General features: G+C 43.1%; 1 protein-coding gene across 4 annotated transcripts in view; it reads right to left on the bottom strand.

The window, feature by feature from the left end:
* Positions 1-2,781: 2,781 nt before the first annotated feature.
* Positions 2,782-16,804, bottom strand: part of sh3pxd2ab (SH3 and PX domains 2Ab) — a 48,154-nt gene continuing 34,131 nt past the window's right edge. For 3 of the 4 annotated variants that reach the window (XM_053436511.1, XM_053436514.1, XM_053436513.1), the window contains 7 exons: positions 13,162-13,275; positions 10,673-10,756; positions 7,158-7,275; positions 6,730-7,058; positions 6,536-6,585; positions 5,914-6,033; positions 2,782-5,705 (listed from right to left, as the gene is read on the bottom strand). In XM_053436511.1, coding sequence (XP_053292486.1) covers positions 3,783-5,705; positions 5,914-6,033; positions 6,536-6,585; positions 6,730-7,058; positions 7,158-7,275; positions 10,673-10,756; positions 13,162-13,275 — 2,738 coding nt within the window. In that variant the 3' untranslated portion in view covers positions 2,782-3,782. The remainder of the gene's footprint in view (positions 5,706-5,913; positions 6,034-6,535; positions 6,586-6,729; positions 7,059-7,157; positions 7,276-10,672; positions 10,757-13,161; positions 13,276-16,804) is intronic. The other variant, XM_053436512.1, reaches the window with a different exon arrangement.

Genomic DNA, 16,804 nt, shown 5'->3' with positions numbered 1-16,804 from the left:
TTCACTGGCTTTGAGACTGTTATTATTTCTCGTGCAAAAAAGAGATTCACACTTCAGACACCTATCTCCTGTTCACTCTGGCATTAGACTCGGTTTGCAATCAAATATGAAGACTGACCATTTCCATATCGTAGCTGCCATCTTTATTATGGACTCTGGAGTCAATCCTGCACATGACAGGGTGAATGGTCTGTATCCATGTGGAGCTTCTCTGGTCCTGATGACCTCTGGAAGTGCTTCTCAGTACAGTTTTGAGTCACTCATCCATTCACACACACATACATCTATATGCAGCGCTTTCTCTATCACACATCAATCATACACTGCCAGCACAGCCGTCAGGGGCAAATTTGGCTCATATTGCCCAAAGATACTTCGGCATGCGGGATAGGGGAGACAAGGATTGAACCACGGACCCCCTGGTTAGTGGACGAGCCGCTTTACCCCCTTAGCCACAGAGCATTAAGTCCCAAAGCGTACATTATTCAAAGGCCGGATTATGGATGAACCTCTTATGCAAGACAATTCAAATTGGACACCAGTTAAAGAAGAAAGAGGCAGTCATCCCTCTCGTGCTTTCGAACCCAACACCATCACTCTCCTCCGTAGTATACTTGAGTAACATCCTGCCATATACTATATGAATAACAAAGGCAAGGGCTTTTAGTAAACAGCTATAACTCAGAGGGAAACTGTTTACAGTAGTGGTATGTAGACCTGGCCAGAGTGAACATCATCTGTTATTTACTACCCCGCGGGCCTGGCTCTAATGCAGCTCTGTTTTATGCTGCTCTCCAATCGGCACGAATACAGCCCATGACGTCCGGACATGAAACAGACAGCGGTGGATGCCGTTCATGGCCAAGTGTTCTCAGAGGTGTTGGAGAAACACACGTCCAGCGTCGGTGAAAGTGACATGAACACAGTACATCTCGCTGGTGTCTGTGTACGCGCAGACTTTCCACTCAGACCTCTCAGTGAACCTGGCTCCCGGCCTTCCCGGGGCCTCGGAGGCTCAGCAGACTTTGTGGGAGCCGCGCCGTGGCATCTCCTCTCGACAGCCGTCGGGTCAAACACACGCATCATCTATCAACGCATCAAATTGGTATTCCACAAAAGCATGAGGCTATCGATTCTGAATCCCAACCAGACATCAGACCGTCTGCGTTGGGATTCCTTCCTTCTGTTGTTGTTAAGGCTTTAAGCTCTTGTTGTTCAGTGTGAAGTCAAATCTTTGTTTCTTCAGAGTCGAGGGGAAAGGCTGAGCGGAGACTTATGATAAGAGGAGGAACTTTTGTTCTAAGATGTCAATCGAGCGACTTCACGTCCAAACTATTTAATTGCAGTGTTGATGAAGACAGAGGTGAAGGAAGCCATCTGCATTGAGGTGCTTAGTGCTGCTGCCCTCCAGTGGCCGAGAGCTGCAACAACACCACCTCACACGACACAGAAAAACCAGATGAAACCACATCCACATTTCACTGTACTATACTGTACTAGACTATAATATACTATAGTATAATATCTTTAAACATTGCACATTAAACATTCAAACTTGTGAAAATATTAGATCCCACTTTTTACAATACTTGACAGATGGATTTGACAAAACATTAAAGGTCTGCCTATTGTTTGTCAGAGGCTTTAAATCACAAACTTAAATTTCTAAGGTCGATGATGAACACTGCATTTTTGGCGTTTTGATACAAAAACCTAAATATCTAGACTTATAAGACTCTTAAGTGTCTTCATCCCACCTGTAATCCTTGCATCTCTTTTTTCTTCTTTCTTACATCTATGATTTATCAACTGCAAGCTCAAATAATCACGACAAACACACATCTTACTCTACATCTAGGAACAACAGGCGAGCAAGTGAAGACACAATCACACCCAGTCAGCATCCAAACAAGCTGGATGAGCTACAGGAACCCAAAGCTTAGTTTCCAACCAGTGAGTCTTGTGTGAATGTCGAGATCCTGAGGAAACACATCATGCAGTGAGATGGCCGTATTTCAGTCTTAAACAGCGTTTCAGATTAAATTTACATTGGCTGAAAATCTTGTTATATTTCCGGCACCAAATCTAATATATTATCCATCTTCACTCTCTGACAGAGGGAAACTGCCTCAGTGTTTTGACTTGCAGTTTTTCTGGTTATAGCGGATGGTGACAATATTATATTACAACTCCATGCTGGTAACTCAAAGTTTTGCTTTGCCACTTGATGCTAAATGAAGCAGCTGAGCAGCCGCAGACTGAAAGCCAACGAAAACCAAAGTTAACTATTCAGGTTCTCCTGAAGCAGAAGCTGACAGATTTCACTTGCACCACTAACTAAACTAAATAAATGAAGAAATGAAGATATAAAAGGGATGTCGGGGAACCAAGTGTAATCTAATTTATTTACATAACAGCATCCAGCTGCTCTTACACTCCAGTTGTATTGTTGATGCACAGCTGTGGGTTTATACCAAATATGATAGAAATTGTTGTGGATTGTGTAAAGAACAGGCTCAGCAGTATGAAGAGTTGAACTTGTATAAAGGGGAAAGATAATGTCAAATAATATTTAACAATAATTCCATAAATACCTTTTGTGAGCATGTAAATAAATGGCATTCACTTATTTAAACGTGTGAATTTGGAAATTCAACTTAGTGGATGTGTAATAAAGTTTTCAAACAAAACCATAGATAATGTCTTTTAAATTGAAACATAGAATAAATACATATAATGTGGGTAAACAGTCGTCACAAGAAAGACATATAGAAGTACTAATAATTGTTCAAAAGTGCATTTATTAAATTCTTTCTTTTTGGCACTTCAGCTATCACTGGTCACACAGTTAACATAAAACAAAAGTGAGCACCGCCAGAGTTGTGTCAAATTTACTGCCCAGCAGAAATTCAAAATGTTATTTCGGATTAATAGAGCAGTTCTGAGAAATGTTTTAACTGTTGTGATTTTTTTTAAATCAGTAAAAAATACAATAAAATAGAATAAGTAATAATACAATATTTAGGTAATGAATAAATATGATTTTCAAGGATGTGAGGGGAAAGTTCAATTTTGGATAAAAATGTGTATAAAAAAGACATTTTAAGGATATGAAGTTTCGAGGGAGATTTGAGGATTTTTTTTTCCAATTTAAGAAAAAGGATGTGAAAATCTGAGATGCTCACGAAATGTTTCATTAGGACAATATTAAACAATTAAATGGATAAAATATTTCACATAAAGGTGACATACAGTATAAAGCGATATAAAAAAACATGCAAACAGAGAGCACCAAAATGAGACTAAGCAGCTTTGGCAAAAACTGAGATTTTATGAAAAGGAAGGAGGAGAAAAACAGCTCAAGGCATCGTCAGTATAATGAATCATTTCAAACATGCAATAAGCTTTTAATGCTTAAAAAGTTAAAAAAAAATACATTATAAACTTACAGAGAAAGAGTTTCAAGGAGTGGACACAAAATGGCATCTTATTTCAAGTTAAAGTTAAACTGCTGAAGAATAGCACTTAGTCGATATCTTCTGTTTTCTGTTGTTCTCCTCGTCTGTGTCGCCAAGTCCCATTATACTGCCGCTGATGCAACGTCTCAGGCATCTGTCTCACGTTGACTCATTTTAAGTCACAATTTGATCTGGCTGCTCATTTTGGCAAAAGTACCGGGTAAGATCTCCATCCTTACTTAAAGCCCTTTTCACAAAATAAATGCGTCTCTCTGAGTAGTCTTTACACGAATGTTGAGAGTTCAGCCAGCTCCGCAATGAGCGCTAGGGCTTTTTCTCGAGGTAATTTGAGGGAACCCATCCTTTCCTTGGCTGGCTCTTGTCCAGAATCTTGCAGTACCACCATCCATTGGGGTTCCTATCCAGGACCTCCAGACTCGTCCCCTCGGGAAATCCCATGGTCTCCTCGTCCCCATGGTAATCTGCTATGGAGACATAAACCTCTCTGAGGTTATTGTGGATGATGTGAGGCTTGGGCCTCACCGTGGATACAGGGAGGGCATTCTTCGGAGCGCTGAGGCCGAGGGATTCGGAGCTACCGTTAGCAGATCTGTTCCTGATGGGTAATGCTATGTTGTTTGACCCCAGGCTGCGCGGGACCGTGCCAAAGGAGGCGTTGCGTCGCACCGTGGGGCTGGCACGAGGGTGGTCCGTGGAGTTGAGGGATTCGTTTCTCCTGAGGGAGCCAGAAGGGCTGGGTCCATCCCTGATCGGGGCCGATATGAAGACAGACTGAGGTCTCACAACCTGCTGCTGTTTGGTGTTGTTCTGCTTTCGCGAACCAAACAGGCCGGTGGGTCTGAAGAGGCCACCCGGCGGCTTGGAGGGGATGGGAGGGGTGACCTTCTTCAGGTTTTGGTTGATGTTGTTCAACGCCTGCACCCTCTGTTCGTTCTTCTCCAGGCTGTTGGACTTGCTGAGGCTTCCAGGTTTAGACGGGGTGCCATCAGATTCAGACCCCACAGTGTCATCTTGTTGCCTGACGGGCTCCAGGAAGTAAGTTGGAGCCCAGCCCTCTGCATCTCCCCAGCGGATATACCACCAGCCACTCTCCTGCTTCTCCACCACTTCCACCTCGACTCCAGCGGGGAAGCTGACCTCAGTCTCCTGGACTTTCTCGTAGGGGTCTGTGGTGCGGTACAGGCTGCAGCCTTCCAGGTCAGAGTCTCCGCGGCTGCCTTTAGAGTAGATGGAGGAAAGATCGGATGTGCTCTGAGAAGAGAAGGAGTCCTCAGAGGAGATGACCGAAGCCGTCTCAGAGTCCTCCCCCTTAGTTTTGGTGCCGTTCTTCAGCTGCCCTGTTGGCCGCAGCTGTCTTCTCAAGGTGCTGATGTCCATCTTCTCAGCACTGGAGGCCTTGGATAGTTGTGGTTTCGGCCTCACCACTGGCTTCAGTTTGGTGGAGGACTTGGTGGGAGAGGATGGTTTGCTGTCCTCTTGGTCTTTCTTAGGTCTGGACAGATCTGGGGTGGACTCAGTGGAGGCAGATTTTGGACTGGGTGCCTCCTCAGCCTTGGTCGAAAATGGACTCCCATTCAAGTCGATCTTGAGCCTGTTCCCTGCACGTCTCCATCCACCTGAAGTCGGGTTTGCCGTCTTGCCGGTTTCTGAAAAGACACTTGTCTTGGAGGAATTGGAGTCTTTGCTGCACTGGCGCTCCGGGGTTTCTCTGAAAGGTCGGAAGCCTTCGTTCTCGTAGATGCACTCCTCCTCTCCGTCTGCCTCGGCCTCGTGGCCGTCTTCAAATGACTCCCCCATCCTGAAGGAGGCGCTGTGCAGCGATGAGGCAGGAGAGGGCTTGGAGGAGAGATGGGATCCCTTCTCAGAGGAAGTGTCCTCATTCTTTGCATCCACCAAGGAACCCACTCCTCTCAAAAACTCAAAGTCAGACTCCAGGTCCAGATCACCGATGGCGGGGACATCGTACTCTGGCTCCTCATACGCGGGCCTTCCAGGAGACGAGGGCGACTCTGGAGCTTCAGACCCGGGGCTGCTGGGAGGTGCGGTCTCTGCTGAGTCTTGTTTCTTGACAGGCGGAGCTGGGGGTGGAACCTTAGGGCGGCACAGGGTGCTCGTTCTGCGATTCAGATTGGGCTTTTTGCGTTTATCAATGTAGGAGCAGGGAGCCCAGCCCTCCTTCTCTCCTATCTGGACGTACCACCAGCCACCAGAGTTCTTCTCAATGACCTAAAAGGCAAGTTCAAGAAGGAGTTCAGTCTTTTTATAAAGAGGTTTTCAAACATTGTAATGATTGTTTTAGATTTTATCTTGAAGAAGGCAGAGTTGCTACTCAGCTTTGATGAATACTACATGGTTGCAGCAACAGATGTATGGCTGGTACCTGAGTTTAAGATTTTGTGGTTACTAAAGTTTACATTTAAAGAAGAGTGCTTACATCTGCTTTCTGTCCTCCATTGAATGTGATACCATCAGATATACAGGACTGAAAATCTGCAATGGTGTAATACTCTGCTTCAACTGTAGGAGGCTCTGGTGGGGAGGGCAACTGGAATCCCTGGGAAGAAATGAGAAGGACAAAGTTATAATTACTGTTAAATAGTAAATTATTGGTTTTGAGTGCTCAAACTTAGCTGATTTAAATTCCAATAAATTACTGCTCACTTTCAAATATAACGAGATTCATAATTATACTAGATAGGCACCAAGGTGGGTTAGAGAATACAACCACCAAGGCCACAATATTATGGATTTTTTTTTTTTATTGGATGTATTCCAAATATTACACACTTATAAAATACCTGTTTCTTTTTCATCAAGATCCATCAATTATTCTCTGAGAAATCAACAAAACTGTTAACAAAAAGTGAAAATAAATTCCTTCATTTGACCCTGACCACCAACATTTATGGATTAATCCTTGGGTCATGCAACACTCCTCCACAAAAAATATCATGGAAATCAGTTGATTAGTTTTTGCATCATCCTGTTAACTCACAAACAGAAAACATAACCTCCTTAGTCCAGGAAATAAATGGTAAGAAATCAAACTGCCTCACCAGGGTTGCATCTCTTCGAGGAGGAGGTTTTTGCCGGAGAACTGGGGAACCTGTGAAACCAACACAGAAAGGAATAAGAATAGACATTTATTAGCTGATTTAATTTCCTCAGTTTAAAATTTGATTTGGGATGTACAGTTAGAGATTGACAAAGTTATGACAGAAACTGATATATTGACAGTGACATGACTGACCAATTTCCACCCGCTGAGGGGCGATGCGAGCTATCGCTGGTGAAGCAGGCTCTGCTTTACTTGTTCCTTCCTGTGGGGAACTAACTGGGCTGGAGTCGGCGCAGGGCATTGGCAAGCTGATCTCCTTCCTGGCCACCTGGGGGCTCTCTGGGACACCTTCAGTCTGTGCGTCCTTGTCTCCGGAGGGTTTCTTGTTAAGCAGGTTACTGATCTCCATGATGTTTCCAATTATCTCCACCGGGCCCGTGACGGTCTTCTTGCGGGGAGAGAAATCATCCTTCGCCTTCTTCAGATAAGAAGCCGGAGCCCAGCCCTCTTTGTCCTTGTACCTGAGGAAGAAGATAAACAAGACAACTGATCAAAAATACAGTTTCTGTAATGAAATGAGTAAGAAAACCTTATCTGGAGCAAAGTGATCGGAGTCTTACCTGATAAACCACCAGCCTTCCAGGTTCTTCTGAATCACCTCCACAATCACTCCTTTCTCAAAAGCGATTTCATCCTTGCCTTCGCTGGAATAGGGCTGCACTGTTAAGTACTTCTCTTCTGCCAAAGCCAGAGCAGAGAATGACAACACATCTTAGAACATGAAGGCTGTAAAGTCTCTTCAAACAAGACAATCACTGGAAGGAAAAAGAAAAGGAGAAGGAAATGTATCTTCTATAAATCTTTACTGCGTTTATATGACCTCACTGCAGAATAGAGAGATAAAGGTTAACAGAGCAGAGGTGTATCTTTTCTCTAATACAAACTGGAACTGTTCTGCTGTCTGGCAGTTCGCTCGGCTTCCAGATGTGCGAGTAGATGTGCTCAGCGTGTTAAACTGCTCTTTGGCTCCGGAGATTTGTCTGTAATTTTATTTTGTGAAACTGAGAGAACGTATTAACGCAGCAAATAATAACAGTTATTTAGAAACTAAATATTTGGCCATCTTACCAGTTTGCATTTTGACACAGTGATGCTGTGGTTAGCATTGTCGCATCGGTGGTGATCTGTCTTTCTTAAAATTAATACTCGCAAGACCACATGTGTCCTGTCCATACTGGCCACAAAGAGATCCCCTCCTTAAGCACTGGAGGACAAAACCAATTCCCCATGTCCGACTTCAATGCAAAAATACAACTCAACTTTCAGCCGAAGCTTGTACAAAGTTTCAGTGATGCGAGCTGAACAAATCAAACGGGCGTCTTCTAACATTATAGTATTTTTAGTATGAAATTCCCTCCACCACAGCTCAGGAAACAGTCTGTGGAAACACAAAGAGGAAATTTGGACCGGGAGAGGGAGGTAGAGGGAGAGAGGGAGAGAAGGAGAGAGGGAGAGAGAGGGAGAGAGAGGGAGAGGGAGAGAGGAGCCTAAGTTTTGAGGACACCCGTTTGACTCGTCTGCCTCAGACTCCTTTAAACAGAAGAATGAAACATGGACTGTGGATTTTGCCCCTCAACACTAACAATGAAAACAGGATCTATTTTGTGGCCACAACAACCAAGAGGAGCAAGTAAAAACAATAACGCGTTAATTTGGCATGTGAGGGTTGTTTCGACAGACACAATGTTATTCTTTACAGGCTGGGACCATCTTCAGAGGGAGGAGAAGTCTGATCAAACCAAGCAAAGATAGTTTCCATCAACTTCTTTTTGTTTTTGACAGTCAGCGAGGAGCATAAAACTGATGCCTGAGGAAATACACTGAACAAGTGGAATTCTGGTAGACAACTCGACAAATCCTAACAAACATGAACTGCAACCAGCAGCTTGCAATATCTATGTGCATTGTATTTTGTGTTGAGCTCAAAAGTCCAAAAAGCAGGAAAAATGCTAAGAGTTAGGTTGAGAACCTGGATGGAGCAGAGTGAGCAGCATGAGCCTCCCAGACTAGAGAGGGAGCGTGAGGGGAGTGAACTCTGGGAACACACATGACGCCTTTGGTCGTCACTCATCAGTGTCATTTGCAAATGTCTCAGGTGTTTATTAGTCAGAATATAAAAAACCAGGTTCACCACAGTCTAATCCGTCATCACGCAAATGTCATATTTATAATCAGCTCTGATCGTCCTGGTTTGCATCGCTCACCTTTCTTCAGGTTTTCTGTATGGTCTTAAAAAGTAATTTTATCAAAATTTAGGCCTTAAATATGTTAAAATATTACATACTCGGTCTAAATCAGTCTTAATACATCCGTCACAGTTTGAAATGAGTTTCTTAAGACAGACGTTTTGGCAGCATGCAGAGTTTGTAATAGCTCAAGTTGTGAAACTAAAAACATCTTTCAGAACTCAGTATTCTCTGCTGTGTCTCTGCCTGTAGTTAGAAAGATAATGTCATGTTCGAGGGTCATTCTCTTCTCGGCTTCTAACTCTGGGAATGATATCTGCCTTCATTTCTGTCGCACTTGACACGTGTCTTTAATTTCATTCTTTATGGTCTGAAAAAGCGTTACATTTAACACATCTCCTCGATGCACTACTGATTAGTCCCATTATATCAAACACTCTGTCATCATTGAATTACTTGTATTCACAGAAGGCTCTTCACCGAGGCGAACTCCAGCACAGGGTGCGAGCGAGTGTCCTCAAAACGTCCTTGGCCTTGTGACAGCCAGCAGCTAACTCAGCACATAATGGAGAGCAGAGGCTCCATGCTGATTTATTCAATCCCATGAGGCCAAGAGGCTGAGCAAAGACCCCATTTCCTGTCATTATGGCAATTCCTGTCTAAACACAGACGGCACAAGTAAAAGAGGAGTGTTCAAAAAGTCGAGGACGTAGAAGGACAAACATGAAAAGGCGCTGCACTGTGCGCTGCCCTCTGAGCCGCCGCACCGGAATCAACATTCTGGTGACACATTATTCCATTTTCCTTTTCTCCACCCACTTCCCAGCTTGTGAGCGGCAGCTGAATGGGTGTGGGGTAGTGATTCACCTTACTTGCAGGAACTACACTAGGTTTCACGGGTAGAAAGAATATTTCTGTGCTCTTTATTTTCCTTCTGCCTGCTTCTTCCGGCCTCTTTGTGTCGTGGCTGGGCGAATGTTTTCCAACCTCCTTCAGTCAACATCCAGCGGTGCGACAAAAGGGAAACTCTGAATCAGATGTCATGTTAACCACAACACGCATTGCCTGCATCGGTGTTATAAATGATTTCTGTGGAGTCAGCAAAACTCTCTCTCTCCCTCTTTTTTTTTTTTTTTTTTTTTTTTTAAACGCAAAGCAGAATTTCAGTCCTGGGGTGGAAACAACTCCCGCTCCACTCCAGAGAGCAGCATCCACTGCCAAGCGCAAAGCTTGGGCTGAACTCAATAGCCTATCCTCACTCCTCTGTCAGCCGGCCAAATGCATCTCAGTGAAAATAACATTGGCCTTAGTGGGAAGAACATGTGCAGGTCCGTGATAGAGAACGTGATTCTCCCGCTAACTGCGTGATTAATACCACTCTCTGTTTATCTCGATAATGTTTGTTATCCACACGACAGCAGGACAAATGTTAACGCATACACTCATTAGCAAAGTAAATACACACTTCACTTGCTCATAAAAAAGTAAAACACGGCTCTGAAATGCAGCATAAGGCATTCCAGAGTCTGTTACGCAACTACTTTCAGACGAGCGGGTAGTATACTCCGGAGAAGATTGGTGTTGGCACACGATGTTTAATTATAATGAAAACACTTATTCTGTTATTCTGTGGGATAATTTGAGTTAAGCATCGATGATTGTTGCACATAAAGTTGACTTCACCTTTGCTTTCCAAGCTCATTTCATATTAACATCAGTGGGTTAGTCGTGGAAGGTGGTGGCTGATGATGAATGCATTTAATGGAAGACAACACAGGGACGCAAGGCTGAGCAAATAAGTGCACGTGGAGCGGGACGAGGGGAGCGATGACAAAAGGGGGGGGGGGGAGAGGGAGGGAGGTGCAGATGCAGCGTCTGTCTCAGTTCACCTCGGCTCTGCTGCCTGCTGATGACCCCCCCCAGCGTCCATCTCCGGTCCAGCCTCTTCAGATGAGCCTTGTGTCGCTTAGTAACTGACAGACACACACACACACACACACACACATGGCGACCAGACAGACAAACAAACAATGAGGGGGGAGACGTGAGCAGCGAGCACAAATGTTACACAAAAAACACACAGCACACAAATGACATGGGCTCTGACCATTATTAGCTGCATGGAGAGACATGAAAAAACAAGACCACAAAGCAAAACATGGCGGACAGTTAGAGTGCATGGATGAATGGATGGGGAGGGGTTGTTACAGAGGAAGTGATAAACCAAGAGACATCTTCTCTGTGGCTTGTAATTAGGATGCTGTTAGCGTGGTTCTCTCATCCTGTCGTGTTGGAGCATCTGGCACACACATTGCTGCAGGAATGCCAGCCAATTAATGGAGCAGCTGAGGTGCTGATGGTTGGTTGGAGTCGTGCACCTTGAGAAGGTCTGCATGTGGCTGCTCACATATTTAGATGCTTAAGGGATATTAGGGATCTGTTCCTTAACACATCTGAAGCCATCTGAGCTCTCACCCAAATCTCGTGTTTTGGTGTTGTGAAAGAAAACTCACATGAATTACGACTCTAGTTATTCAGCAACTTTCCTGGTGTCTGTGACAATGCGGTGGCGCAGGCTGCAGAAGACCACAGGACTGACAAAGAGATCTTTTACGAGATTCATGCCATTCCCATGACCGGCCAGTCACATAAACACTAATTACACTGAGAGATTGTCCTCCGAAAACCCCCTGGCAGCAAACTGCAGCTACCTCTGACTGAGCAGAGAGGAGTGCTGGGTGCAGACGTTTGCATTTACTATAGATATGTGTGTCCCTATTTGTGTTTGTGGGTACCCATTCAAATGTTTTGTTAAACATGTACTTTGTTGATCCAAACTGGGAGCAGAAGTCATTTTAACACACTGCACATATTGCAAAAAAACATTTTGGTCTCTCTCCCTCCATAGAACACATACAACACCGAGGGGATCCATGTTCCCATTGTTATAGCGCACAACAATTGTGCTGCAAAAAGATGTTATGGCCCGGGTGCCGGAAAATCTTGATGTTTGTTTGGAAGTGTGATACACAACTTAATTATTCCCGGGCCTCCAGTTTTGTTGGATTTTCTCTAACAAAATGCTTCATATAAATAAAACAGCGTAGCAGCAGTGGCTGCTTCACCCGTCAAAATCGGAATATCTGACACTAATTGAGCTTTATTGCCCCAAGATTAAAATGCTTTCTACAGCAACTTAGAGAATCAGACGGCTTGAGTTGCTCTTAAATGGTTTGATAACAATATCTGACAGGGCTGTCGAGGTGATTGTGAGATTTGGATGCAGATTTCAGCTTCACATGTCGACATTTTAATCTGGCAAAGCAAACTCTACATGGGTGCGTTTCTTATCAGGGTTTTGGATCCGTCTCTGACTCCAGTGAGTTAACAAAACGTTTACACGACAGTCTGCTGTTCTCAGGGTTTCTGAAGGTTCTTACGTAATCCAACAACCTGAATTTTAGGATTAGAAATTATGATTAAATGACGTTTTCTTTTGGTAAACATTTGCTGCATTGAAATTGCAAAACCAACCTGGAACCAACAACCACTATAACACCCAGCTAATGTGTTGCAATGTGGTGCTTGGACTAACACGACGTCTCCTCTCCTTTTGTTAACATTACTTTCATCTAATAGAGAAGTTCTAACTTTAAAGTTCAATGAGATCTAAATCGAGAACAAATTTTAACCGTCACAAAAGTCCGGCCCCGGCTTCTGCAACTCCACAAGTGAAATAGAACATAAATTGAAATAATAATGTTATTGAAAGGTCATAAAAAGACTCAAGTTGAAACTTGTTGAAACCTGCAGAAACCGTAGAACTGAAATATTTCCACAATTAACGCTGAAAAGCAAAGTATACAACATAAATCGTTAACTCTTACTATAACATAAAGAGCACAACTCCTGAAGTTTTCTCATGATGTATTCCTTAATGCCGATGGGAACACACGTCTCTTTCATGAGCTCACTCCACGGAGGTCATTTCACGTCATATTGCTCTGGATCTGTACTGCACAGTGCATTACTGTACAGCTCATCACACTGGCTGTGGTCTGGTGGCTCCTCCTTGCTGTTTGACCAGCCCTGAATCTCCACTCTGTTCGGCCATGCTGATGATGGCAGGCAGACAGAGAGAGGTGTTCACGCCGGCCTGGCGTCAGACGTTAGCGTAGGCCGGCCGCGGTGGAGCAGGAGGGGGGTGGGGGGGGGCGAGTATGCTCCATTTTGATACAGATCAGAGACGAGAGGATTGAGGCCAAAGGTGGCGTCTGTGTGTGGACATTTCATAGTTTGTTTGCTTGTGTTTCTGTGTGTGGTTGTGTTTGAGAGTGTGGGCGGGGCTGGTGGTCGCAGGGACTCAGCAGTGACTTACCTTCTCCAGCTTTAGAGGCGCCGAGCTCCAAGTCGTCCCGTGTGCCACTGTGGGAGTTGAGATAGGTGGCAGGGACCCAACCCTGCTCCTCTGCGGTGCTGACAAACCACCAACCTGTGGGAACATGGAGGGGATGAACACTACCGGCAATAATATGTAGATAAAATAAAATACATTAAGGTGCTTCCTTTAGAGGATGTTAAACAAACTCCTCAAACAATGAGAGTTGTTATAGAATAAATAAGAAACAACACAAAAACAAGGCCATATATGTAAAATGTAAACAAAATATTAAAATGGTATTGCACAAATATGATAATTATATTTGCACAGATGCATTGCCAAAATCCTGCAGGTATGGCTTAAAGTGTGTATGTGAAGAGTATTAGTTATACTATCAAAACTACTACTACCACTATCACTACTTATACTAAACAACTTTATTGATATAGCACATTTTAAAACACAATTTAAGAGCTGAATTTAATTTTGTGATAAGTTTCCTGCAACAAAAAAAAAGCACAAAATAAAACGACATCAAAACCACATCTGATCTGCATCTTTGTTTTAATCATTAAGCCTTGATTTGATAAAATATCTCAAACCACAGGGGACGAGATAAACATCCGGAACTTGACTGTGTTGTCAAGAGAATCTATGACCACAGTGAGATCTAAGGACTTGGGAGGGAAACGCTTCCTGGCTGCAGCTCCACTCATGCGAGGGTCTTCATCAACCTGGGTTTTATCAGGGTCAGTGATGAGTTCAGTGGGCAGGACACTGCTAAACTCCGGTTACGAGCCAGAGCAGTGATTTTGCAGCCGATTTGAGTGCGTTCCTGTGGGGATGACAACATTTCTTTCACATCTGCTTTATGGTAAATGCCTCTGCTGGAGTGTAGCACTGACTCAGCAATGTTTTACTTGAAATTCTGATCCTACGGCCTCATGACAAATGGAACGACCATGACATTTTAAATGTGCAGGAAAAAAAGTCCCCCCCCAAGTTTGTGAGGCCGTGTCAGCTCTCGACAGGAGACCTAAATGACAAAGCTGGCACAGACCCGGTCCTATGGTGCACGTGTGGCCACATTTAGGCTATTTGTTGTGGTAACGGAGATTCAATATGGCTGACAGCTGTCTGAGTGGCCCATAAAAAGGAGTGTTCCATCACAGCTGGTCCTAACCTCAAGTGTACATTTTCCTACAGAAATACTGCGTTATGAGGTAGTTTATTTGAACACAATTAATAAAAAGAAGCATGAAATGTCAGTATGAAATGTTAGACGGGAACAGAAAAAAAACTTGTGTTTCTTAAGTAATGATGTGGTAAAAGCATGAGGTAAAATTATAGGATGATAATATGGAAAATACAACAAAAAGAGTGTAGGTACATATATTTGGCAAGTGTGATTCATCTGCATGTAGTATATAAATAATATTTATGGATGTATGTGTTGAAAATGCCTTGATATATGTAGGAGTTAATGAATAACAGCATGGTGATAGGCTGGAAAATTCATGGATAAGAAAATAGTAAAAGATCTTTGCATGCATAGACTTTAAACATATGTTTTAATTTATAAAGTACTGTATATCCGAATGAAAATAAATATATATCAGACTATATATGTTTACATACTGTATATTTTTCCGGAAAGAAAGGTTTTTATTCGACCCCAGGAGGAGGAGCTGATGCCTGACATTAACTAATGAGGAATTATTGCAATTAAAAGGCCTACGCAGAATATAAGAAGTAGACAAAGGACTGTTTAATCAGTCTTAATGACTTTTTTCATTCTGTTAAGCTGAATTTGTTTCATGTGTCGAGATTGTTTTGTTAAGTCAGAGACCAGTTGATGTCACCCCTGCTGGATAGTGACATCTTATCTCCCAGCTCAATGGAGTGGAGATCCTTGTTGTGCCAAAACTGAACAATGCTTTAACCTGCAGTCATATATAAAGACGTCTTGATTTCACTATTATTTATTGACGTGTGCGAGCACGCCCATAGGATTTGGTATCAGAAAGCTTTTCTCAGCCTGTTTCACGCTGTAATTAAGGTTACAAAAAAAAAATTGTAATGTTGGCAGCCCCCAAAAAACGTTACTGAATCAAATTGATACCCGGTCTTTCCATGAAATTTTACTGGAATCTCGGAGAACCAGAGACATGATGAGAGCCAAAATGTTCGACTCAGAGAAAGAGAAACCATTTCCAGGACTTTTTACTTACAACTGCTATATCTGTGATTCATGTAAGGGGAAGCTTTATGTAATTGATAAAGTTGCTAAGCCAAAATAAAGTCATGAGCAGAACAGCGGGGTTATTTTTCACAGTGAGGGTGGGTGCAGGCTGTTAGTGTCTGGCTCTGAGCATCTTGTTGGCTCAGACTCGGAGATGAAACACACCATGTAATGTGCTCAGTCTTTGCACCGACGCCACGGCTCGAACAAAAGCCTGTGTAAATCAGACAGAGCCCCAAAACACAAAAAACAACCAAAGGATTTAAAAATGTAGCCTTGTGCTTGTTAATTTCACAGACATCCTGATTCTAAACAAACTAATTCTACAAAAACTTGCAATACTTCATGTGGACTTTGAATCTGATGTGTTATGACACATGACCATCAATCAACCTCAACGGTACCTGCATTTAAATTGAACATTACAGAGAGAGGTCAGCTGGGCAGGAGTTAAAAGACCTGTGTTAACTCACTGACGGGGGGAAAAAAAACACCTTACATGTGCAAATTGACATTTTCACACATGCTAGCTGAGTGGGGAGAAATGTCATTTTCGCCTCGGTAAACTGACACTTGCAGAAGTGTAAGCAAATATAAGAATAAGGTGTAGGAATGTGATTTAATTGAGTGCACTTGGCTGTGAGTCCAAATATATACATACGCAGCAAAGACGTGCTGTCCCTCCAGCAGGCCTGAGTAAATATATGCTGTTATTAGTGGCAGGGCCTGACCCGCCTGTATTCTTCAACCATCATCCCATATGGCAGGTGCTTAGGCTGAGTTCACTGAACCTCAGACAAAGCAATAAAAAACATAACGCACACATTGGTAAGTGTTGATTTCCTGGTCACTGCAGGTTTCTAGCAGAAAGGTTGTAATTACCTTGTGTGAAGAAAAATAACACGTCTGAATGAGAAGCTGCTTCGTGTATTTCATCTCGTGCATTAACTCAGTGTGATTAAATGTCGCCCAAAACCAGCTCCTTAGTCCATATGAGAAAACGAGTGTCAAAAAATACAAAAATCACAAAACCTCTGGAGGTTAAGTTAATAAAATGTGTGAAACCGTATAAATACAAGCTTTCACATCAGCTACAGCATTTCCCTGAGCGACATGGCGGCTTGTCCTTTTCAGGAGCCAGATACATCTACCCAATCACAATCGAATCAGTTGGTGAGAGGGTCACATCTTGAAGCAGTAGAAGAAAAACAACTTCCTCCTCAATACAGTCTGATATAAAGTGTATATTTTTTGATTTATTTCATATATTTGTTTAATACCATTGTTCACAATTATGTTCATCTTGCAAACGATAAGATGTAGATGACTTTAAATGTATGCACTGAGCTAGGACTGTTTACAAACACCTTGAACTTCATCAAATGAAAAACTATGATC

Source organism: Pleuronectes platessa, chromosome 12 (genome assembly GCF_947347685.1).
Source record: "Pleuronectes platessa chromosome 12, fPlePla1.1, whole genome shotgun sequence".
NCBI lineage: Eukaryota > Metazoa > Chordata > Actinopteri > Pleuronectiformes > Pleuronectidae > Pleuronectes > Pleuronectes platessa.
Note: the sequence above shows the minus strand (reverse complement) of the source record. Positions and strands in the feature narration are given on the sequence as shown.